At 42.7% G+C, this 24196-nt stretch overlaps 1 protein-coding gene across 1 annotated transcript; it reads right to left on the bottom strand.

Annotated features, from left to right (window-relative positions):
* Positions 1-347: 347 nt before the first annotated feature.
* On the bottom strand, positions 348-12263 carry sbk3 (SH3 domain binding kinase family, member 3). Its single transcript, XM_080427506.1, has 4 exons — positions 11915-12263; positions 4417-4561; positions 2859-3061; positions 348-1941 (listed from the first exon to the last, which is right to left on the bottom strand). The coding sequence occupies exons 1-4, from the start codon at positions 11918-11920 to the stop codon at positions 1129-1131; spliced, it is 1167 nt and encodes a 388-aa protein (XP_080283632.1). The 5' UTR covers positions 11921-12263; the 3' UTR covers positions 348-1128.
* Positions 12264-24196: the final 11933 nt, after the last annotated feature.

The following is a 24196-nucleotide window of genomic DNA, read 5'->3' as shown; positions in this document are numbered from 1 at the left end:
AAATATTTACATACAGTACCTATCAAAATAACGTACATTAACAACTAAAAGTTTGCTTCCAAACTGCGGTGGAAAATGTGGAATGAGTCTGCTGTGTGTGTGTGTGTGTGTGTGTGTGTGTGTGTGTGTGTGTGTGTGTGTGTGTGTGTGTGTGTGTGTGTGTGTGCGTGTGCGTGTGCGTGCGTGCGTGCGTGCGTGCGCACGATTGCGCGCATTGGGCCCTAGCTCTTTTCAAGATCATTCACTATGTTGGCCTGATCTGAATTCTTCCTGGCATAACTGCATATATATAGTAGGAAAACGCATGCATGGGCTTTTCAAACATATGAGCAGTTAGGTTGGTACAAATTAGTTTATTTAATTTGTAAAGCAGTTCAACCGCAGATTCTTACAGACATAATACAGTTTTGGTTTGAAACATTAGCTTTTCTTCAACTATTAACACTTTCCTCTTAGATATACAAGTTAAAGTGCTAGTGGAGCTATTTACAAAAACAGAAAAGTAGTGCACCATATAACATATATGTCATGGTAAATGTAGGAAAACGTTTTACATTTCCTGGGAAATGTGCGCTGTCCGAGTTGGCAAGCCGTGGTGGACGGAATAGGTTATCACTTTTTCAAAATTGTACTTATTGTACACAGGACATTGAGGGAAACAAAATGAGCGACCGCCCCGTCCCCGACTCAACTAGATTCCTTCCTCCTTGGAGAAATAGATTTAAACATGATTCGAAACAAGAATCAAGAATATTAATTAATCGATCTGACTGATCCATTAATTACATTAAAATTAGTGATCAAAAACAAAAGTGGAATGTAGATTTTCTGTTGGGAAATGTCTAAATTTCCTGGGATAATGTAGACATTTCCAATTTTTCTACATTTACCGTCATATATACAGTACATTAGATGTTGTAACGTTAAACACAAAACGACATCAGCAATATTTTTGTCAAACATATACACTCTGTAAAAAAAACACAAAAATATTTCCTGCTACAATACAGTGCAAATAGTAGTAAGTACTGATAATTACCTATAAATACTCAAGTACGACAGTTTTACCATATAGTATAATATATATACTATAAGTATAACAATACTTAAATGAAGCGCTTAGAATATTTATCTCTCTCCTCTTCCCTCCCTCACCAACTCCTTCTCCACCCCTCCAGCCTCCCTCATTTTCCCGGCCTCCATCTCTGCCTCCTCCGCTTTCTTCCTCTCCTGCTCCTCCGTCGCCGTCGTCCAGGGGCCTCCCAGGTAGCTGAGGATCTCCTCGGGGCTGCCGCGGAGCTTGGGCTCTGGGTGGAGCAGCTCCCGTATCAGAGTCATTACCAGCGTGCTGAGGCCCTCGAACTGGGAGGGCGGTTTCTCGGGCTCCCACTCCGTGATCACAAGATCGTCCGTTTCTTCGCCCCCGATCCTCCTCCTCCTCTCCTCCTGCTCCCGCTCCTCCCGCTCCCTGTCGGCCACGCGGTCGAACCACGCCTTGTACCGCCGGTAGCGGAAGTCGTCGCTGGTGGTCTCTCCCCAGGGGAAGCAGCCGGTCAGCAGGCAGTAGACCAGAACTCCCAGTGACCAGCTGTCGATGCTGGGCTGCACCGTTATCCACTGGTCCTCTTCCTCCTCCTCCTCCTCCTCCTCCTTTTTGTTCTGTTTCTCTTTTTGCCTCTTATCCCACTTCCTCTGGATCTCCTTGGATTGCTCCACCTCGGGCGTGCAGAAGGGCGAGTCGTACCAGACGCCGCGCACCTCGGTGCCGATGGAGCGCGTCAGGCCGAAGTCGCCCAGCTTGACCCAGCGGCAGCGGGGGTCGCACAGGAAGATGTTCTCCGGTTTGATGTCGCGGTGGACGAAGCCCAGGGAGTGGAGGTGAGACACGGCACCGCTCAGCTGGGACATCACCCTCTGAGCACGGTGGTCCTCCATCCCATCCTGGAGAGAGAGAATGAGAGAGAGGGAGAGAAGGAGGGGTGGAGAGAGAGGAAAGAAGAGGGAGATATGAGAAACGTTCCTTCTCTGCTAATTCCAGTAAGCTTTCATTCATATTTTTGTATTCATGAATAATTATGACTCATAATTAATCTTCTTCATAGCTCTTGTCCCTTATATCTGGTCCCTGCACTTCTCTCTCACATGCACTTTCTAAAGTTTCTATGTAGGATCACACACGCATGCCATGCACACACACACATTACCTGGGCACGATTGAACTCCCTATTGTTGGTTGGTTCTAATTTAGTTTATTTAGGACATTTTATGACTGCAAATATTACATAAATATGACATCTTATTCTATTCTATTCTGTTGTGTTGTGTTGCGTTGTGTTCTCTTCTGTTGTGTTGTGTTGCGTTGCGTTCTGTTCCGTTCCATACACAATCTCTAGGCCATGTAACTGGTTACTGCTGGAAATCCCTGCTCCACCTCACGTATTCCACTGAAAGCTGTAAGAGCAGTCTGTCCTTCCTTATCAGCTCTCTTAAGGTTACTGGCAGACAACACAAACGCAGCGGCACACTATGAGCTTACGGGAGGGCCCATAGTGTTCCAGCTAAGGCCCTTATCTTATACTCTTAGTAGCTAATGTTTTCGCTGACAGAAGCAAGAGCACCACAGGACAGAGGGCAGAATTTAGATACGCTCGTAGGTCTGCCATCAAAATCCCTTGGGGACGGGGAAGGGTGTAGAGTTGGATTACGGCAGTGAACCGCAGCTAAGAATGGAATCCACCTGAACTGAACTGCTTCTGTGTGCCCCATGTTACTGTTAGAAATGTTACACGAGGGTATAGGATTGAATCCCTCCTGTTGTGTGATATTTAACTAACTTTTGCACACACATGCACACGCACCCCGGACACGATGACGTTGTAGAGGTCTCCGTAGAGACCGGCCTGCTGGGCGAACACGTAGTAGGTGGGGGTGGAGAAGAATATCCCCAGGGCGCGCGTCAGGGAGGGATGGGTGCAGTAGGACAGGGAGAGGTTGTATTCACGCAGGAAGGAGAAGAGGGAGGTGGTGCGCCGTGGGAAGAACTTCAGAGCCATGGGAGTCCCTGGGTGGGGTGAGAGGCGCCCTTGTTAGCTTGAAGAACTGTTCTTATCGGCAAGCGAGTATAAACTGAGCTTCATGTCAAATCGATTCTTGACAAGCCATCTACTGTACACCAGGGTTTGTCTGTATGTGTCGATCTACTGTACGGTGTGTATGTCCCCACAAAAGTAGACCAATCACAATCACGTCACGAAAAAGAAACGCAAAGTGTTGTAGTAAAAAACTGGATGTGCACTCCATGAAACGGCACTGAAGTTAACTTCGTTCGCCAGTCAAACTGAACATTTGCATTGTGACAATCTAGTGATTTGATATCAATAGCTAAAGATTGGACAAGGAGCCCAATGCCCATGCTCACCATCTTGTGTTTGTAGACTCACATTTGCGAAGGTTGGCAAAGCTACAATGACTGTAAGTAATAGGAGGGAGGAGATGTTTGAATAATTCCAGACCAAATTGTATTATACAGTATGTTGTTGTTGTTGGGAGTTCTTGCCTATAATTCAAAAGCACAGACAATTGTTCCCCATTTTTGAAATGCAGTTACTCAGACCTTTATGAGTGCCACAATTTTTACAACATCCATTAGTGTGTAAGAGTAGAAGGCGATGTTTTTTACCCAATGATAGATGTCTTATTTTGTAATAACGAAACCCGAGACATACCAGAGCTTAAAAGGGGTCAACGTAAATTCCGTCAACGAGGAAAAATTGTCATCATCAAGAGAATGTGAAGGCAATCCTTCATTGACGCTGCGAACCAATATAACTTCCCCTTAGAGAAGGATGCAAGTGCATTAGCTGTCCCTGAAGATGCAGGGTACACCCCCTGCGTTGCAGCAACCCTATCCCCAAGAATGTAGTAAAGCACTTGGTTACAGCAACACTGGCGCGAAAGGTTAAGTGAACACTATATAAAGACAGACACCTCTATGCTGCCAATGGTGTGGCATTAGAGCTCTCATGCAAATCCTCTGTGTTCATTTAACTCACAGTGTACAAATGTAACCAAATAGACCCTTACAGGTCCACTCTCTATGAGTTACATGTGGATAAATTGACTTAGTGTGCAGCTCCTGCATGGACAGGAAACCTGAAACATCTAAATGCACTGTGGTGGGCAGATTCATTAACGAGATTCTTAATTGGAGATGATTACGAAGGTGAAATTCAAGCCGGACCCTTAATGATGGAGCTTTGGATTCCACACGTTTTCCCCACGAGTTCAACCGGTACAGTCTTCACCCCTGAGCTTTGGTCCTTGCCCAAACTTTTCTTGCTTTAATATTTTGCTTTTGAAAATGCCGTCTCATGTTCTTCGCTACAAATGTTCTGCAAGTGTTTAAAAACCACCCACCTCTCTTCTTGTGCAAGGCGAGCATAACCTTGCCGTATGAGCCCTCTCCGAGCTTCTTGACCATCTTGAAGTGTTCGGAGGTGACCAGGCTGGACAGAGACTGGGATGAGAGGAAGCACAGCTCCTCCAGCTCCTCGGCTGTGGGCTGCAGACACACACACAAACACACACGTTGGTTTGCTGTTCACCTATTGCTAGCACACAAATGGATTTGATCCCATCATATAATGAACAGAGAGTCTGTCTTGCTCAACAATGACACATTCAAACTAAGCCGCTTCGGAAAACACACACACATGTGTAACGATGCTATGTAGATCAAACAGAATACAGTTCTCTAGCTCACATTTGACGACCACGTTGACATCTGTGAGTGATAGTTTTACAGAATACTATAACGTTACGATCCTTGTCGCCACACGCTTACTGACAAGTTGTGTCATGAACATTGCTTGTTTCATAATCAGAATGCAATATATGAATTCCATTCAGTGTTGGTTACAGTGCCAGTGAGTATACAGTGTCACTCTGACAAAGTATGCGGAAATTTCTCTCAACACTGACAGGCGGAAAAGTGTCCATTTCTTTTCTTTTATGTACTGTATACTCTGCCGTTCGAAAATAATGAAAGTGGCTGGAAATAGACAATCTACAATGTCACTACACGTAGCGATGAGCTTATAGATCTGCTATTTGTGTGCATATCATTTGCTTAAAATGACATGCACAAAATGGGGACACCAGGTTGAAAATGTTTAAAGCTTCCCCTTATATGTTTTTATTTGTATGTTTTGTATGTTCGGTTTGTTTGTTAGTAATGTGCTAGTCTTTTAACTAAAATAGCGTTGTATTCACTAAAATAATGAGGGATTCCAGCTTTAAGCTGAACTGGTGGGGCAACCAAAAGCTGACAACATTATAGCCATTATTCCAACTGAATCAACACATCTGCAGGTCTGGCATGACCTCAGTCATTCCCCATTGTCTGGGATAATGGATGATGAAGGTGCTGAATTGTTTTGTTGGTGTCTTATCTAAGCAATATGAACATGTTGTCCTGTCATTTGATTCCCTCTGTCCCACTGCATACATTATGCAATTTATCTATTTCACGAACGCACATCCTTGCTGACTTTCTTTTGAACTTGATCCCCTGCCAAATACCACCGCTAATTAGAGGAGCGGGTGTGAACATGGTCACAGCAAAGCTCACAAATGATGAGACAGATCACAACGCATTCGCTTATTTTTACCTTTGACCTTCTGTATGTACATGTTGCATAAGAGAGCGTATAGGCGTCAACCGGTTCGATTTTGATTGAATTACACTGTAAGGTCAACGGAAAAGGAGCGCACCCCCTGTCGAGGAGGTGTGGGTGACAGCATGGCTGGGTTACAGCAATCTGCATGAGCAGAGTGAATGAAAAAGACTTCTTTATTGAGATTCTTTGAGGATTTAGTAAATCTGAGAGGGGCTCAATTCTGGGCAAGGAAGGAGTACTGTATGGCGGTCTTCAGAAATGGGAGTCCCCCAGGTGTCTATAATAGGCCCCCTCCCTTCTTCCCTCCACCCCAAACCTCTTTGCCGAATGTTTGCCTCAGAATAGGGATGGTAGTGTTCATGGGGTTGTTATCTAGACAATGGCTCTTTTCAACTATCCAGAACCTTCCATAAGCTGAAACTTTCCAGAACCCATGAAGTTCTGTAATGATTTTTTGGTTTAAGCTCCAGTAGTAGAACTGGGGAGGTACGTCACAAAAAAACAAAAAAAGCAAAACTACAAGCTCACACCACGTCGAGATGCGAAGTACAAATTCTGACTTCTTGGTACCCAGAACTCAAGGTTAGTATTACCTCCTGAGCAGGGCCCAGATTAGGTCTTATCTGAAACCCAGCCGTAGCGTATTGAAACCAGAACCTGTGAAATAGGTACGCGGCAAGGTTCACTTAGTTCTTGTAGTCGAAAAGAGTCTTCCAGGCCATGCATCCATCAACAAACACTGTCACACGGTCACACCGATGAGTGATCAGGCTGTGTGCAGTTGTCTGTCATTTGTGTCTTGCCACTTGACAAAGCCATTTATGTGATGTGGAGCCAAGAATAAGGTTGCAGGTTTAAAGTAGTCTGTGCGTTGCCTGGTACGGATAACAGCGAGACAGTCAGTTACATCATGTCAAACAGAGCTGATGACGGGCATGTCAAACTCAATGGCAGACAGAAGGATTGATACTTCTCTAGAGACATGACATACCAGAATGAGTTGTATTTCTTTCCACATTACACAGCAGTTGGTTCAATCAAGCAATATGATTGGCCGAAAGTGTCGTGTATTTGAGGCATCAGACTGCGTGTTATCAGGCCCGTTGGTGGTAATAATGAAGAGGAGAAGAAGCAGAGAGCAGACGTCAGGGGTTCCAAGTTTCCATGTTCATTTATTCAGCATCCAACAGCATCATAACAGCATAGCAGAGAGAGCCAGAGAGCCAGGAGCCGCAGCTCCCTGACCGCCTCACGTCGTGTGACAGTTCTAACTAACCACTTTACAGACACTCTCTTATACACTGTAGGTAGGTGACATTTGCATACAGCCTGTGGGGTGGGGGAGAGCCCCCACCTGTTGATTAAGGAGATCTTTGATCATTGGCAAATGGTAGACTACTGTCTCTCTACCTGATTAGATGTCACCCCAGTCCCTGAATAGCAGAGCTAGCCAGGATCTGAGTAAACAACAAAGGTCACTTGAGTAGGCCAATATGCATACAGTTAGACTCCGTCTACAACACACAGAACTTATCATTTATATATGGTGTTTACTTTAGCTTTAGAATATTTCTTAATATGTTTTGACTTGCACACTGTCCATATACCACACAACTTCCCCCCACGAAAGAATCAAACTTCTTTCGCAACCAGGTATATTGAATAAACAGTTTGCAAGAGAAAACACCAAAAAACAACCTTCCTTCTACTACACCCCCCATGACCAATGACTGGAAGTTTAACAAAAGGACATTCAGCAGATTCAACGCAAACAACACATGAGACAGAACAACTTAGATACAGGAATAGAAATTACACAATAGCCATACAGTGGTTTACATCAAATTTCAAAATAAAAATAGACAAACTGTTCCACAAAATCAAGCAATAATATCAGTATTTAGTAACGGATCGACTAACATTGGACGCGTGCGTCATGGATCACATGACTTTCGACTGACACCGAAGGCAAAGACTGGAACTATTTAAAAATAAAACAAGCTTAAAAAATAAAACAACTCAGAAAACCTTATTCAGGGAAAATACATCAACATGCACTTCAGCGCCTCGATCTCTATCAATCTCAGTCGCATACTTAACATAAGGGAGTCAAATATCTCAAGACCAAACTTTTTATAGCCTTATTAGTTTGTCAGAGACACCCCCTCACGTCGCATCCAGTATGCATTTCCCCTCCTAATCAGTGTGCAGGCCTTTCTGTTGTCTTTAAACTCTAGAATAAAATGTGCACAGCAAACCATAACATCCTGTGGTATGAACGAATGTCTCCTTTACCTGGAAAGGGACCATAACACACGCCCACCCTAATATGATAGGTTCAGCTGTTGTCGCAAACTCCTCGCGCAAATAAAAAACAAAAAACATAAGGGAATCGCCCTCAAAAACTCCACATTTAACCCTAGAGACCAGAATAACAAAATCCTCACTTCACACTTTTACGCACGGCAACAAAAATAACGCTCCGTAGTTTAAATCACTTTATCACTAAATACAACCTCTCTCCTGCATTGTTCATTGTTCCCATCCGATAATGCTGCTCTCGTCGCCTCTAGCTCAATGTCCACGCACGTCATTGTCCTCCAGCCAAAAAGATAGCCGCTGTTCACACCACCTCCCCCCACGGAGAACTGCGACCAGCAAGATCTCCGCCCCGCCGTCTCCACAGCCAAAGCGCTCCGCTCGCAACCACCATGAGAAGAGTAGATGTTTCCCGCAGCCATCCGAGATCCGGCCACGAGCGGGCGTAGTCATCACAGCGTTGCCGCTGCAAGGTCCTCCTCGTAGGCACGTAGAACCCAGGTCGCGCTAACGTCTCCATGGTTGCTCCGCGGCGGTCCTCCTCGCCGTAGGAAGACATCCACGGGCCCGATTCTCCTCACAGGCCCGCACCCGCGGTCACCCCAAAACACACAGGTTCTTTAAACGAAGCACACACTCGCAAAAGTATGCACAACGATGGAGCTGGCCCGCCAAATATGTCGTGTATTTGAGGCATCAGACTGCGTGTTATCAGGCCCGTTGGTGGTAATAATGAAGAGGAGAAGAAGCAGAGAGCAGACGTCAGGGGTTCCAAGTTTCCATGTTCATTTATTCAGCATCCAACAGCATCATAACAGCATAGCAGAGAGAGCCAGAGAGCCAGGAGCCGCAGCTCCCTGACCGCCTCACGTCGTGTGACAGTTCTAACTAACCACTTTACAGACACTCTCTTATACACTGTAGGTAGGTGACATTTGCATACAGCCTGTGGGGTGGGGGAGAGCCCCCACCTGTTGATTAAGGAGATCTTTGATCATTGGCAAATGGTAGACTACTGTCTCTCTACCTGATTAGATGTCACCCCAGTCCCTGAATAGCAGAGCTAGCCAGGATCTGAGTAAACAACAAAGGTCACTTGAGTAGGCCAATATGCATACAGTTAGACTCCGTCTACAACACACAGAACTTATCATTTATATATGGTGTTTACTTTAGCTTTAGAATATTTCTTAATATGTTTTGACTTGCACACTGTCCATATACCACAAAAGCATGCGTGTTATTTTGCGATAACAACACAGCTAGGAGAAAAGCATGTAGAGAATGGAATAACTCTTCTTCAAAACTTGATATCTCTGTTTAAATGTGCTGTAACTGATTTTTTTTGTTGCTGTTAAGATATGTGTTAAAGAGCCCTATATTCTGATAGTAATCATTGCTATAGTATTGAGTGTTTGTTCTCCCCATCTCTCCAGCTCTTTAGTAAACAGAAAATGCATTTTCAGGTTGGGATACCGATTTCATCCCATCAGGAGAGAGAACTACAGGATATGATAAACAAGTTAAATTGGAAGTGATGAAGCAAAATAAATGGAGCAGACAAATTTTGAACTAGAACACAAAACTTTAAGCTGATAAATAGGTTCTCTCTCCCGATTGGATGGAATTTGTAACCCACCTGAAAATATATTTTCTGTTTGAGCTGGAGAGACTGAACACATACTCTATCTATAGCAATGATTACTATCAGAATATAGAGCTTTAACAAATGTTTTGTTTTGAAACTAAACAATATCACTTACATCACCTTTAATTGACGGTATTGTATAATCAGAACAACACAATACTGCCTCATCAAAGTTGTCAGATACTTGAATGTGTGTCCAGCTCTAGTGGAGTTAGGAGGTTTTTGACCATTAATGTGGAGTTTTTTCCCGTCAGACTTCGTCATTCTAATCAAAAACAACTATCTCCAAAGTTGGAGTTAGGTGGTTTGACAGACCGTTTTGAGGATCCAATGGAGTTATGAGGTTTAGTCAGAAGCGCTTTTTAATACTTTTCATTGGTTCAATATTTGTAAAACCCACACACAGACGTAAAGGGTGTTCAATAGCACTGATTTAAAAAAAAGAAAAATAATTGTTGAAAAATTTAGATTGAGCTGGTTTCTGCCCGACAGCGACACTATACATACTTTTGTATTACAGTAATAGAATACTTGAGGTTGTGTGTTATAATAAATAATATCATGGATTATTATTTGATGATTTATGGCACGCGCCTGCAACCTGTGCTTGCAGTGATCCTGTGACTGAATGTTCGCCTATGACGTGCCCAGAATAGGGATGCTAAGGTTCATGTGGTTAGATTAAATATTGCCCCTTTGAAAAGGGGGACAAATTGATTGATGGCATGAAATAATAGCTTTTTGGGGGCACTGCCAAATTAATGATCCAAGCGTAGTACTGTTTTACAGCAGGAGTCTTTAATATTGACTAATCGTAAAGAGGATAGACTCTCTTGTTGCTCGGCTGATGTCGATTGCAAACCACTTATAACCTGACCTGCTTGCTTACTTACATACATACTTACTTACTTATAGATAAGTCAATAAGTTATAGACCTTTTTTAGGAACCCACCACCAACACCGCCACCTCAAAATGTTCCATTCACCCACTCTGTTTATCTACTGTTGCTTTGGTTGCAAGTGTTCTTGCAACCACAACTCACCAGGAACTAAGAAATGACCTGCTGTTTTGCATAATTAGCTTTAAAGAATAAAACATTGTGAAACTGGACATGCAAGGTCACAATATCAAATCTACAATTTGTTCACTGGATACAGATTTGTCAGTGAATAATGCAAATTACTTTTATTGCAGCATATGCAAGTAATATCAGGAAAAGCAAAAAGGCTAGTTAATCCATTGCATTCCAAGCAAATACAACACAATGAATCACTTCATTATATTAATCAAATATCTGCGTTCCCTTCACACAATACTTCCGATGCTAGCTATGCCTATTAAATTATTAACTCTTAAAACTTGCCAATTTCAGTGGGTGTCATCCTATACCCCAATTGAATTATCCAGTGCCTATTATACAATGTCCTGGACAGCAGAGCAGAGCAGGTGCTTTCAACACATTTGCTCTGATTTTCTATGTCCGTGTAACCTGAAGTGATTATTATTTAATCATCTAATGGTAACTGGAACTCGGTGTAGATGGGCTGTGTTTAAAAAAAGATCTCTGATTTTATTATGAGCTGTCAGGGAACTAATCTTATACAGATTTATGAGTGAGCCCTGCTATAAAGATAAAGTATCAGCGCGGACCTGACAAATCCTCACCGTTCTGTGCACCAATCAAAGCATGGCATCATCACTAGAATTTAGCAGGAACATATGTGAAAATAATGAAAATTAATCAACACCTTATCGCAATACCATCCAATTATGCTCTTGGCAAAAACACGTTTACAGTTTGATGCCTTAAATCCTCATCTCTACTGTGTTACCCACTGGGACATGGCTGTATGAGCACAGTTGTTTTGCAAGTACTGTATATGTGTTCACTGTTTTCTGTTTTTATGATAATATGGTGTATTTGCAATATAAGTGAAGTGAGTTCAACTCATGTCAGTGAGATATTAAAATGACATTGAATGTATAGAACGTCATTTTGTGTGTTAGTATAAATTCAATTCAATTCAATCTTTGTTTCAGACCCAGGAAGATCCATATCACAATTAAATAACAGGACGGAAAGTTTGCATAAATGTTAGATTTGTTTTGTGCATGTATGTGTATTTGAGACTAGAATTCAGTTCTGCACTTGCTGGCATTTTAATTTGTTAGTGGAGGGACAGAAAAGACTTTCAAGCAAGCCATCAGAATGCCAATGTTAGTATTTTTGTGTACTGGCGGTGACTGATGTCAAGGTGTATACTCACTGTCATTTTTAACAGTTTTCTCAGTTGGGTGTCTGGGTCTCTGCTCACTGTGCCTCGGTTCTTGGCAGCATCTAAACAAAGCCTTGTCAAAGCACAGCTATACGGCCCCTCTACACTGCCTGTCCTTGGATGTCGTCTACCGATTCAGCTCAAATAGAAGAAGAACCCGCTGGGGTTTGTGTCTTGGCTCTGCAGGTCCATGCAGTGATACAGCAGCTTTATAGTGGAGATGGACACATGTGTCTCTTCCTCATGAGACCTGAGCGCTGACTGTCTGTGGCTGTGCCTATACCTTGCTCACTCACTCACTCACTCGCTCTCGCTTGCTCCCGCCCTCTACTCTCCTATACTCTCGCGCCAACTCTCTTAATCACTTGAGTCTGTTTTACCAGCTGTAAGGCATGTCAAAAATCTCTCTCTCCCCCCCTCTCTCTCTCTCTCTCTCTCTCTCTGCCTGTCTCTCTCTCTCTCTCTCTCTCTCGCTGTGTGTCCTGCTCCCTCCCTCCTGCAATACAGTGTTAATGTCCCCAACATCCGACCTGTCATTCAGGCTGTTAACTCGTCGCTTTCCTGCCTGCACCCCTTAACTCCTTCACTTCCCTATACTTTCTACCCAGCCCTCATTCCTCTCTCTCCTCTGTCCTCTCTAATCTTGACAATGTACCTCTCTCTACTCTGCCCCACCTCTCTCTATCTCAGCGGCTCTCTCTAACGTTTACATTTCAAGGAATCCCATAACTCTGAGAGAGAGTTACAGACCTGTAAGGGTCCATTTGGAATCCCTCAAGGAACCCTGAGGGTCCCTGGACCCCACTATGAGAACCGCTGCGCAGCCTGCACTGCTCTATTTCTCATTCCATCTTTCTTCACCCCAGTCTTCTTCTTGACCGTTAGTCAGCAGTCATGCTTGACTTGGGTTGACTTTGACCAGTGAGCTTTTTCCATTATCAATAATTTTGTTCTGTTAAAGTAATACTAGGTAACGTTTTCAACAAAACTAAAGTTAAATTGTATATCTTTTGCGAGTGGCAAAAGTTTCACAACACCCACTCTGTGAATTTCACCCCCGGAAGCCTTTTATTTATATATTTTCTATTGAACGTGTACGGGGGGGACTTTCCCGGGAAAATGACGTTCCTGGCCAACGTCATGACGTCGTGGCCGACGTCCTCAGGAACTACCGCAACGGTTTCCTGTTTGACCAGGAACTACCGCGCTATTAACAAAAAGGAACCTCACGCTGATTTTAAGATAATGTAGGATTGGAAGATCGAAAAAGAACAGAAAAAGAAAGCACAGCTCATGGTAACTAATGCTCCACTGGCTAAGAGAAACGATCCGTAGATAGTATAAAACAATTAAAAGATCGCTTTTTGAAACGCTTCCGGCTTCCGGTGAAAACGAATGGAATTCTGGGTAATCGAGGACTAGGGAAATTGTATGCAGTGACGGTAGTGACCAGCAGAGGTTGCTAAAAATCGTTATTTGTGATTCTGCATTGTACAACTTTAAATAAAGGAGAGTGCACCGCAAAATATTGAGTGTGAATGAAAGTCTGAGAGGGTGTAAATTGGACCATTAATCTGAGTGTGCGTGGCTCCATTTTCAAATGAATTGTGTGGGCAGTTCGATTACTTCATGCATAGGAGAAAAGGCTCTGTTGGGATTCAATCACATGACAGTAGGGTTACATGGAGTATGGGGCCATTGGCATTAACACATAACTCCATTGACAGGCAGTTAATCATAGCGACTGTAACCCTACACTGTCCATACACTGAGGAAGGCCTTTGGCCGAAATGTCTGCACTGTGTGCTGCTTTTATATCCCCTGCTATAGCCTTAAAAAAAACCAATGTCAAAATCTAGTATTATGGAGTGTATGCCTCTTTCTTGCTTTGTGATGATAGATATATGATATACGCAGATAAAGCTGCAATAGAAGCGCGACACACTGACACAAAGACTGAGAGTCACGTGGCATCACACCTATACATGGATTCTTTAACCACTTAACTGTAGGGTTTATAGAATTAAACCCTTTTAAATCCAGACTAAAGACTTTAAATCAAATGTCCCACTGCCTCCATAGAGTAAATGCTTGGACTCTTATATTGTGCTTTTTTTAACCTCCATGCTCTCCTTTATTGTTCTCCGCCTATAATGTGATTTTTATTATGTGTTGTTGTATACATTCCAAATGGACTCTTACAGGTCTAAAACTCTGAGAGTGTACACATGGAACCAAATGGACCCATAAGGGTTCCATTTCTACACTCTTAGAGCTAATGGGGGTCCTTGAGGATAAAAACGTTTGGGAACCACTGCCATATATTAGACCAGCATCATATTGGAGGACTCATCAAGGGCACACTTGTTTTCAGTACACGTCCTGATACAGGTCAAGTCCACTTTGGGCTAACCACTTGTGTGGTGCTGTGATGACAGCCAAAGAGAACTCAGCACATTAGCTGAACATCACAGGCAACAGGAGCAGGGACTAAGGCCTTTTTGAGGATAGCAAACATGTTTGTCTGCATTACGACCGCTCCAATTGAGTCTGGATCATCTAAATGGTTACTGGTGACAGGGGTTGCTCACCAATCAGACTAAAACTATTATTACGCCGTGGCCCCTAGGATATCGGAAGATATCTCTTCTATTTTCAGGTCCTCCATCATGCTGTATAAGCATTCTACTGTGAAGCCGAGTATGTTTAACCTGTGTAATGATGATTCTGTGTTCTCTAACAATACAGCTAACACCCCTGATGTCGTTGTTGTAAATGAAAACCATAGGGAGGTGTTCATTCTCGAGGTCGGCTGTACTCTTGACCACAGCTTGGAGGAAGCCTTTCTAACCGAAGTGCTGGAATATCAACAGCTAGAGCAGATCATCTCACAGCTAGGCTACAGATGTAAACTTTTAGTTTTTTAATCTTTGGTAGCCTATATGCACAAGTTGCTTGTGAGGGGCTTACTGGCCGGCCTCTCCAAAAGGAGGGCCAAGCAGTTAGCAAGGTGTTTTGATTGATTGAATACTTTATTAGCAATTAAGAAAAAAAGCACATGTACAGTTGAATACAAGGTCAGCTAAGAGGATTTAAAACCCAAGAAAGCCTATGGCTTGTTTCCATTGGGGTCCTTTGTACTGGTACTGCTCAGTATCAGCTATTATAGGAAGCCGCTCAATTTGTAGGAGGCGTTGTTTCCTTTATCCATGATTTATGTCTGCTGTGTCTGACAAGTGTGTCAACTATACTGTATGTAACAATGTTCTGCCGTCAATGCACTTTGTAACTGGCTGTCCTCCTATTGTCTGACTGCACTGGCAGTGTTTATGTCCTTTGTACAAGGCATCCTTGTACTTCTGTTTATGTGGACATAAATAAACACTGTGTGTGTGTGTGTGTGTGTGTGTGTGTGTGTGTGTGTGTGTGTGTGTGTGTGCGTGTGCGTGTGCGTGTGTGTGTGTGTCTCTGCGGCTAATCTTGCAAACCACTGGAGTGGTCATCAGCTGCAATTTCTTGTGTACACTGCCAGTAGGCCAAGGAAGTAAATCCCCAAATATTCTTCACACATAGTGTTTTATACTTTTCTAAAATATTCAACTTTTTATTTTAACTTGAAGTCAATAGAGAGGCAAATAACTCCATATTTGGAAGTCAATATTATACGTCACAGCGATATGACGTAACAGTGTCAATATGACGTCTGAGATCCACTTCAATAGAAGTGGAAGTCACTTAAATAGCATCTGCGACAGCAAAATAGCTTCAAATACTGTTTGGTGTCTGAGTACCAAAACATGGATTATTATATTTGACTATTAAAGACTAAGACTGTATTTACGTGCATGTTTTCATGTTTCTAAAGCATGTAAATGTTACTGTACTTGAAACGACACAATTTCTTCCAATAGCTATCTTTACCCTGATTTATAATCAGGTTAGATGTCATATGCTTGACAGAAGTCTTGAAATGTGTTGAAATGTTGTTTTTCATCACCACTTCACCACTTCCTGTGTCATTGTGTAAAGAAACAAACACACCAGCTTGGTGTATTTGCTTACACATCTGGGTCAACTTCTTCTATGACCTTTATGAAATCAGCAGCAGCCAGCAACATTGAAAATACAATAAATATATAGGGTCTTATTAATTGCGTTATGCTTACTCAATTAATAAGACCCTAATGCCTAATTCATTTTCTGTACATGCATTTAAATGCATGCATACATACACTTGTTGAGGAATTGCCTAAATATGGTTATGATAGGGGTATTAGAGAGCATGGAGGCACACCCAATGTCATGTCATCCTGTTTCTCTTTCTTAGAGGCAGTCTGTGTAATATGCTGTCCTGCTCTCACTTTTAAGAACGTTCAACCTTACCTGACGTTTAAAAAAAGACCACATCTACAAGTCAACAGCGCGTCACAATGCGGCACGTTGTGAGTTTGTACATCTACTATTTATGCCGTTCGTAGTACGAAAATGTATGCAGGGCTCAAGTGGTTAAGTAGTTAGTTCTTCATTCTGCTGTCCTCTGCTCACCTTTTATAGGCTCTGGTCTGACTTTTAAGTAGTACATTTTTCATCGTCACCTAGCATCTGTTTTGGATGCAAGATACAAATCTCTTTCTCTGAGCCGACCCTCTTTAACTCTCATCTTCCACCTTCTCTCCGTCCAAAACCCTGACCTGCACCCTGCCGCTTTCCGGCTTAGAGCGCATTATACCCTATCACCACTGAGTGACAAAACTAACAGCTGAAACCCTGCCTCATAGAGCACGCCCCCATGCTGTGCACTGCATGCGCTACATGTCTATGTGCCAGCTCTGTTTCCTAGTTAGTGCCAGCTGCCGCTGCGGGCAAGGGAGACTTTCTCCATCTCCCTCTGCCCCGACACCCTCCTCTTCTTTCTGTCCACTCAGATGGATTTCCCCTGATGCGACATACTACGACACTATTATTGCCACGGGCCTCTTAGGCCTGTTATGTAACGCAAACATGGACAGCCATGGTGACAAGGCCCCGGCCAGCACTCGGGTTTCCACAGCTGCTTGTGGGGTTTGCAGGACCCTGACCAGACCACTGGCCACTTCCATGTTTGTATGTGACAAACGTGGGGCGTCCTGGGCCCCTGGGTCCCTGCTGTGGCAACCTGCTCGCCCACGCTTAAATACTACCAACAAACACAACTAAGTGGATGTCAGGGCAACTCTGCTTTCATTCACAAACATGCATAGACATGCATGGCCTGCATGCACACACAGAAATGCACACGTGGTGTGTAGTGACATATACTGTAGAGACAAACAAGTGCATTATACACACATATATGGTGACCATCACAGACGCAGATGTATAGTATATACACAGCGGATGTATGCAGTCACAAATACACACAAGTTACATAAGCACATTACAAATAGACAGGCCACAGATATGTGAAACAAATACACATAGGTTACTACACAGGCGTACACATGTGGGCATGGACACACACACACACACACACACACACACACACACACACACACACACACACACACACACACACACACACACACACACACACACACACACACACACACACACACACACACACACACACACACACACACACTCAGTTGTTGACAGGTACAGAGGAGTTACATTACATACTTCTCTGCTTTATATGCTGCATATGTTTTTTGGTCACCGAATACTTTTAATGACAACGCTGTCACTTACGCAAGAGCTTCTCATCTGTCCGCTGTCATGAAAGAGAAGTACATGACAAAAATGTCATAATTGCACTGCAGCAGGGTTGTTGCAAATGAACTATCATCAAGTTATTCATTTACCACCTTATCCCAAAACTCCTGTTAATTAATGTTCTGAGAATAGTGCATTGAAATAAAGAATTTAAGAAAATAACACTATTTCCCAACAATAATAAACTGGTTGTCTGGCAACACTTTGCAATGATTCAAAACCTATATCATTAGGTTTCGCCACATTTGTTTCCATGTTGTGTAACGCAAGGATGACTATTTCAAAACTGTACAGGGCATGAGTGTTCTGCAAACCATCTTGAATGATGTGCAGAATCAGGATTTTTACACTGTTAGCATACGTTTACAGTTTCTGGGTAGTAACCTTAACCCCAAGGCCACTGAGATTTATTTTCTTTTTTTTGCACTAGATAAAATGTGTCAAAGAAGGATCTAATTATAATACCCTACGTCTCAGCAAACTGAGATTCAGTTCAGAGATTAGTTTTCAGACTGCACCTGGTGCTAATATTAGGGCTGCAAAAATGGCAGATCTACAAGCTTACAACGCATGGCAATGTGCTACATTGTGATCTTGTAGATTGGCTATTTTCTGCAAAGATATTTAGTCTATAGCAAAAACAGGAGGGACCTAGTATAGAGCCCTTGTGAATAGGGTCAATTAAAGTATGGGGTTAAAACTAAGCAAATGCATCTGTAGTACTGTACTGTATGTAACAATGATACATGAATTTTCTATGCATATGTTGTACATAAGCACAGGATGAGATATAACCGTTTCCCAGGAGAATGTTGCATTTCATCACCTCCTTGTGCTCCTCCCTTTTCCTTGTTTTTATACTTTTCTCCCAATTTACTCATTGCTGATTCCTCATGTGTCCTGTGGTCCCTATGTGTACTGTCCAACCACTGGTCCTCAAACCTTTTCATGTCAACGATCCCCAAATTAATATATGTTTGGCCGCAGACCCCCATCAGAAAATATTTTGTGCCCCCATAAAATATTTGTTTTGTTAAAATGCGATGCGACGTGTTAAAGTGATTAAACTGATTTTGATGCATTAGCTATATTAACTAATTTAGCTGTGGACCCCCTGAAACACATTCAAGGACCCCTGAGGATCCCCGGACCCCACTTTGAGAACCACTGGAAAAAACATGTCTCCTTCGATACACACAGTATCACCAGCAGCTTCTTTTCACCTTACAGCGAGGGGTTTCACTGCATGGGAGGCCATAACAGGACACAATCCTCAGCCTGCAGCTTCCCACCCACCCACCCACACTGACAAATGTGTTCGCTGGAGCAGCCGGCCCCGTGGAATTGAACACGGGTGTCTGCGGTGGGTGAGTGTGGTACCTCTACACCACCCAGATGACCTTCGTACACATTCTTTTTTAACCCATTGAGACCTGAAGCCGATTCTACATGTCTCCTAAATCTCAACAGTTTTCTGAAAAACTTTTGTTTCTATATCAGTGGTGCTCAATCTTTTTCATGTCAAGGACCCCCAGAATGATATGTATTTGGCCGCGGACCCCCATCAAAATATTTTGTTCCAGGGACCCCCCAGAAGCAACGATTTGAGTTAAAAATGTTCGCTTTAAAAATATATATTCAAAGATTTGCACACATTTTCATGATTTTTCAAAAATAGCAGATATACAAGCTCGTAGCGCGGCACTCGGTGCCGCGCTATGAGCTTGTAGATCTGCTATTTTTGAATAGCCTAAAGTGTAAAATAATGCTCTTTAGCTCAAATCTAAAAATGACACAGTTCCAGGTATTAATGGGTTAAATTTGTGTCAAGTCAGCCCATGTTTGACTTTGATGTAAGACTGATTACATGAATTTGTGTTTTGATGTAAGGCTTTTAGCAAAACCTCTGAAGTGGTTTTTGTTTTCTGATCTTATAGTTTCAAACACAAATATTTAGATATGTTTATGCATATGAATTTTGTCAATAAAGACGCCAGTCAATTGATCACACTTCAGGCGTTTAATCCTACAATTCCCTGCTTGGTGGCATTTGCTGCTTTTTGATTCAATGACACAGGCATTGTGTTTCAATAAACTGCCCTCTAACAAAGCTGGTGTGACAGTGGGTGTAATGGAAATGTGCTTTGTTTGTTAGTGGAAGGCGAGTCATTATGTTTCCTTATAATCACAAGACATAAGTCTCCACAACAGAGGATCACTATAGTGGGCACGGTAGTAAAATAGTTTGTTTGTACAACGTAACACTGCCTGCCATGGCACCATGCCTCCCACAGGGAGCACGGGCCAAGATAAAAGGATAAATAGACGCATGATAAATCAGGGGGCTTGTAAGTAACACACATGCATGCCATCTGTTACAGTGTCGCTCTGGTCCACGGGGGCTTAACACATTGTATTTATGTTTCCACTGAGGACTGATGGAATTGTACTCGCAACAGACACCAGAGCTAGTTGGAGGCTGCCTCTTTGTGGAGGGTTCATGCTACAGCATGGCTCTAGTCCAATGGTTCTCAAACTTTTACTTTTCAGGGTCTCCCCTTAACTCTGACAGTAGACAAATGTGTACACTGTATACCATTTGTACTCGGTCAGTGTTACCTACTTGTAGACCCCCCTAAAGGAACAGAGAGTCCCTGGAATCCACTTAGAGAACCACTGCAGTCTATGCCAGGGGCAGCCATGCAGTTAAGTATCATATGCACTGAGTATTGGGGTCACTTGCGTTCTGAAGGTTGTGCAGACTTCATGTAGGCCTACAGTTATGTAGCTGGGTGTTAGCTTAATTCATGAGATCTCCACTAATCACATGTCTAGTAGCGTTTGGGGGAAATGGATTAGGAATCAGATGACCTATGTCTGGAGAGACAGTGCCTGCTTATGGAAATCCCAGTGGAAAAAAACAAAGAGGCACGCTCAGAGACTCGCAACCTGTGGGCCGGTGCCCACTGGTGGGCCGCAAGGGTATTGCAGGTAAGCCCCCAAATAATTGACAAAATGATAACATTTTGATAATAAAACATGAATACACTTTATTAACAAATTAGTGGCGGATAACCTACAATATCCGGTGGTATGCTATTGCAGACCAACAAATCAAGTTGCATGTTTGAAGGAATCTTAAAGTTGATTTACATTTGAGCCAATTCTAAACAACATAAATAATTGGTTAACCTAGTTAACCTAACAGTGTTAGGTTAACTTGCCTTAACTAGTTAACCTAACAGTGTTAGGTTAACTTGCCTTAACTAGTTACATGCCTTAACTTGCCTTAACTATAACTATTGCTGTGTGTGTGTGTGTGTGTGTGTGTGTGTGTGTGTGTGTGTGTGTGTGTGTGTGTGTGTGTGTGTGTGTGTGTGTGTGTGCGTGCGTGCGTGCGTGCGTGCGTGCGTGCGTGCGTGCGTGCGTGCGTGCGTGCGTGCGTGCGTGCGTGCGTGCGTGCGTGTGTGTGTGTGAAATTGTTCAGGCCTTATATTTTATATCTTCAACACTTGTGTGGTTTGGTCCCCAAGACCAGTGGTTCTCAAAGTGGTGTCCGGGGACCCCCAGGGGTCCTTGAAGGGACCCCCAGCTTAAATAGTTAATATAGGATTAAAACCAGTTTAACTACTTCCCAACTGTATATATTTTGGAAGTATACAGACATCAAGACGTGTCTCAACAAAGCAAGAGGTGCTTTCAGCCAAGCACAGGCCAAAGCAGAGACAGGGTTCAGTATGGTTGCGGCCTTATGCCCCAACCGGAACGAAGAGGATAAGTAAGTAAGTAAACTGTATAGGCCTACATTAACTATTTGAAAATAGCCGATCCATGCGGTGTGAGCTTGTAGATCAGCTTTTTTATGGGGGAAAGACATAACAAAATTCTAGTATTGCGGGTCCCTGGCACAAAATATTTTTTTTCAGCTGCCAAGTACATATTAATTTGGGGGTCCTTAAAGGTAGGGTAAGTGATATTTTTTGGTTAAAACAAAAAGTATTTTGTTAAAAGGTTAAAATACTATATTCTGATAGTAATCATTGCTATAGAGTGTTTGTTCAGTAACAGATGTCTCCCTGTCTCTCCAGCTCTTTAATAAACAGAAAATACATTTTTCGGTAGGTGTCAAAATCTCAGCCAATCAGGAGAAAGTACCAATTTTTAAGCTTAATTTGTATAGTGTTCCAGTTAAAATGTTGTCTGCTCATTTCTTAGTGTCATCACTTCCAATTTCACTTGTTTAATCTATATCCTGATTGAGTTCTCTGTCCTGGTTGGATAAAATTGGAAATGAAACAAAAAAAAAAAAAAAAAAAACTACAAAATACATTTTCTGTTTTATAAAGAGCTGGAGAGACATGGAGACTCTTTATATGGACAGGACACTCTATAGTAACGAGCACTATCAGAACATAGACCCATTTTGCAATTATTTGAATAATTGCAAATCACTTACCCTACCTTTAATTAATTAAAAACTTTGAGAACCACTGTAGTGTGGTGGGCCATGTTTCTGCTCTGCAGTCAAGTGTTAATTTCATCGACTAAGACTATGACAAAAAATGTTTGTCGACTACCTTTTTTCACTGACGAACACTAAATAAAAAAAACAAATCAAAACTAAGCTAAAACTAAGACTAAATATATTGACAATTTCGTCAACAAATACAATCTAGACTAAAATGTTAGGGAGGGACGGACTAGTGGAGAAGAGATCCACCATCAGTAGAACTAAAAGACAAGTCATTTTATGTTTGGTTGCGCTTGGGTGTTTCTGCAAATAGCAGATCTACACAATACAAGCTCACAATGCATGGCGCCGCGCTGCAACGCGTTGTGAGCTTGAAGATCGGCTATTTTCAGCATGCAACCAAGTGTAAAATCAGGCATTACCACGCCGTCAAGGCAAGCCTTGATGGTCAAGGCCCGCCAAAATAAACTGTCAATTTAGTCGACTAAAATCTTATGATATTTAGTCGACTAAAACTAGACTAAAACTAAAACATTTCAGATGACTAAAATATGACTAAAACTAAACGAAATGTTATTCAAAAGACTAAAACTAAAGCCAAATGTGCTGTCAAAATTAACACTGCTGCTCTACTCTAGGGTCATGTCTTGCTGTGAAGCGGAAGCGGAAGTTCGGCCATCTCCTCCTCGTACCATTCAAGCTACAACAGGGTCAGTACACACTTCATTGAAACATTTATTATGCTACGTCTGAACGCTGAGGAAACGCTGTCGCTCGTAATTCGCAAGTAGAAGTTCCGCTTTGGTCTCAAGCAGGGAGCGTCACTGTATCCGCTTCTATGGTCTGACAATAACGCTATGTTGCTGCTTGCGAGTTAGCATCAACTAGCCTGCTAACTGTTAGCAGACCATCTAGGACAAAGTTTCCAAGGAGCCGTGGGTGACGTCACAAACGAGCGCCGTCTAGTGGAAATGTTCCAGATTCGGGCTCCTTGGAACAAAAACCGTGAAGTTGTCATCGCTGATTATTCATACTTAAATCAAATTAAGCACCCTGGCATCCCTATTGTGTGCAAATGTGTAATGTTTATTATTTCTTATTCTAATTTTCTAAAATGATAAAAGTAGCAGATCTACACACTCATGCAATCATGTGTCTGTTTTTGCGTCACAGATGATTTTGTAAGCTGTTAATAGAACAGTCCAACTTTCTTCACTCATCTGGGATGAACAGCAAAATGTCTTGCCCAGTGGTACCTCAAAGTGGGGTACGGGGACCCCCAGGGGTCCTTGAGGAGGTTCCAGGTTAAATTTGGGTCCTTGGCACGAAAAAGTTTGAGAACCACAGGTCTAGCCAGTGGAGGGCAGCATTGCGCATCTCACTGCACAGCCCTGAAATTAAAAGAAGAAGACGGATCACGGAACTAAACCAGCGCTACCTCCGTTTTTAGTGACGTAGCTGTCGCATCCTTGGTGCGGTAGTGGTAGGCAGCGTTAGCAGGGCTGCTGCTCCAGCTCCTCTATTAACGTTAGCAAGAAGTGATTGATTCTGTGGTTCACGTTGACAGACAGGTAAAACCTCCACGAATGGCTTGTTGCTTTGATTCTATGCTGGGGAAACGAGTCGTATGACAGCTGGTGTTGTTGGCCTCAGTGTGTGTGCTATCTAAGTAACGTTATACTTCCACTTGTACATGTACTTATAGTGTGCCCAGCCCTTCTCTCCTGTCTCCTCCACCCTGGAGGATGTAGTGTAAATACTGTTACATTTTGGGCTGAGAATGGATGAGTATATCTGTCATTTCCACATGACAGCTGAATGGTAACATACTGTAACGTTCCTGTCTGGCTCTGCTAGCGTTACTCTGATTGCTGCACAGTTCTTGTTTTTCCCCCTTTTTCTGTTAAGACATTATGACTTTAAAACGCTGTGTTTTGTCGGGTTGCTGACTTGCTAGTTTCGCCTTGGCCAGCCTGTCTGCTGTAACTTTGTGACAGAAAAGCTGCTCTATCTTGTGTCTAACATTAGCTTTTGGCAGGCTAACTGGGCGG

This window comes from Gymnoscopelus braueri, assembly GCF_963280865.1.
Source record: "Gymnoscopelus braueri genome assembly, chromosome: 4".
NCBI classification, from domain to species: Eukaryota; Metazoa; Chordata; class Actinopteri; order Myctophiformes; family Myctophidae; genus Gymnoscopelus; species Gymnoscopelus braueri.
Note: the sequence above shows the minus strand (reverse complement) of the source record. Positions and strands in the feature narration are given on the sequence as shown.

Bases quoted from the DNA above. Each gene is read 5' to 3' on its own strand.
- sbk3 (XM_080427506.1), bottom strand. The intron at 3,062-4,416 runs GTGGGTGGTTTT...CACCCCACCCAG, and splicing joins CGCCTTGCACAAGAAGAGAG to GGACTCCCATGGCTCTGAAG. The intron at 1,942-2,858 runs GTGCGTGTGCAT...CTCTCTCTCCAG, and splicing joins ACAACGTCATCGTGTCCGGG to GATGGGATGGAGGACCACCG.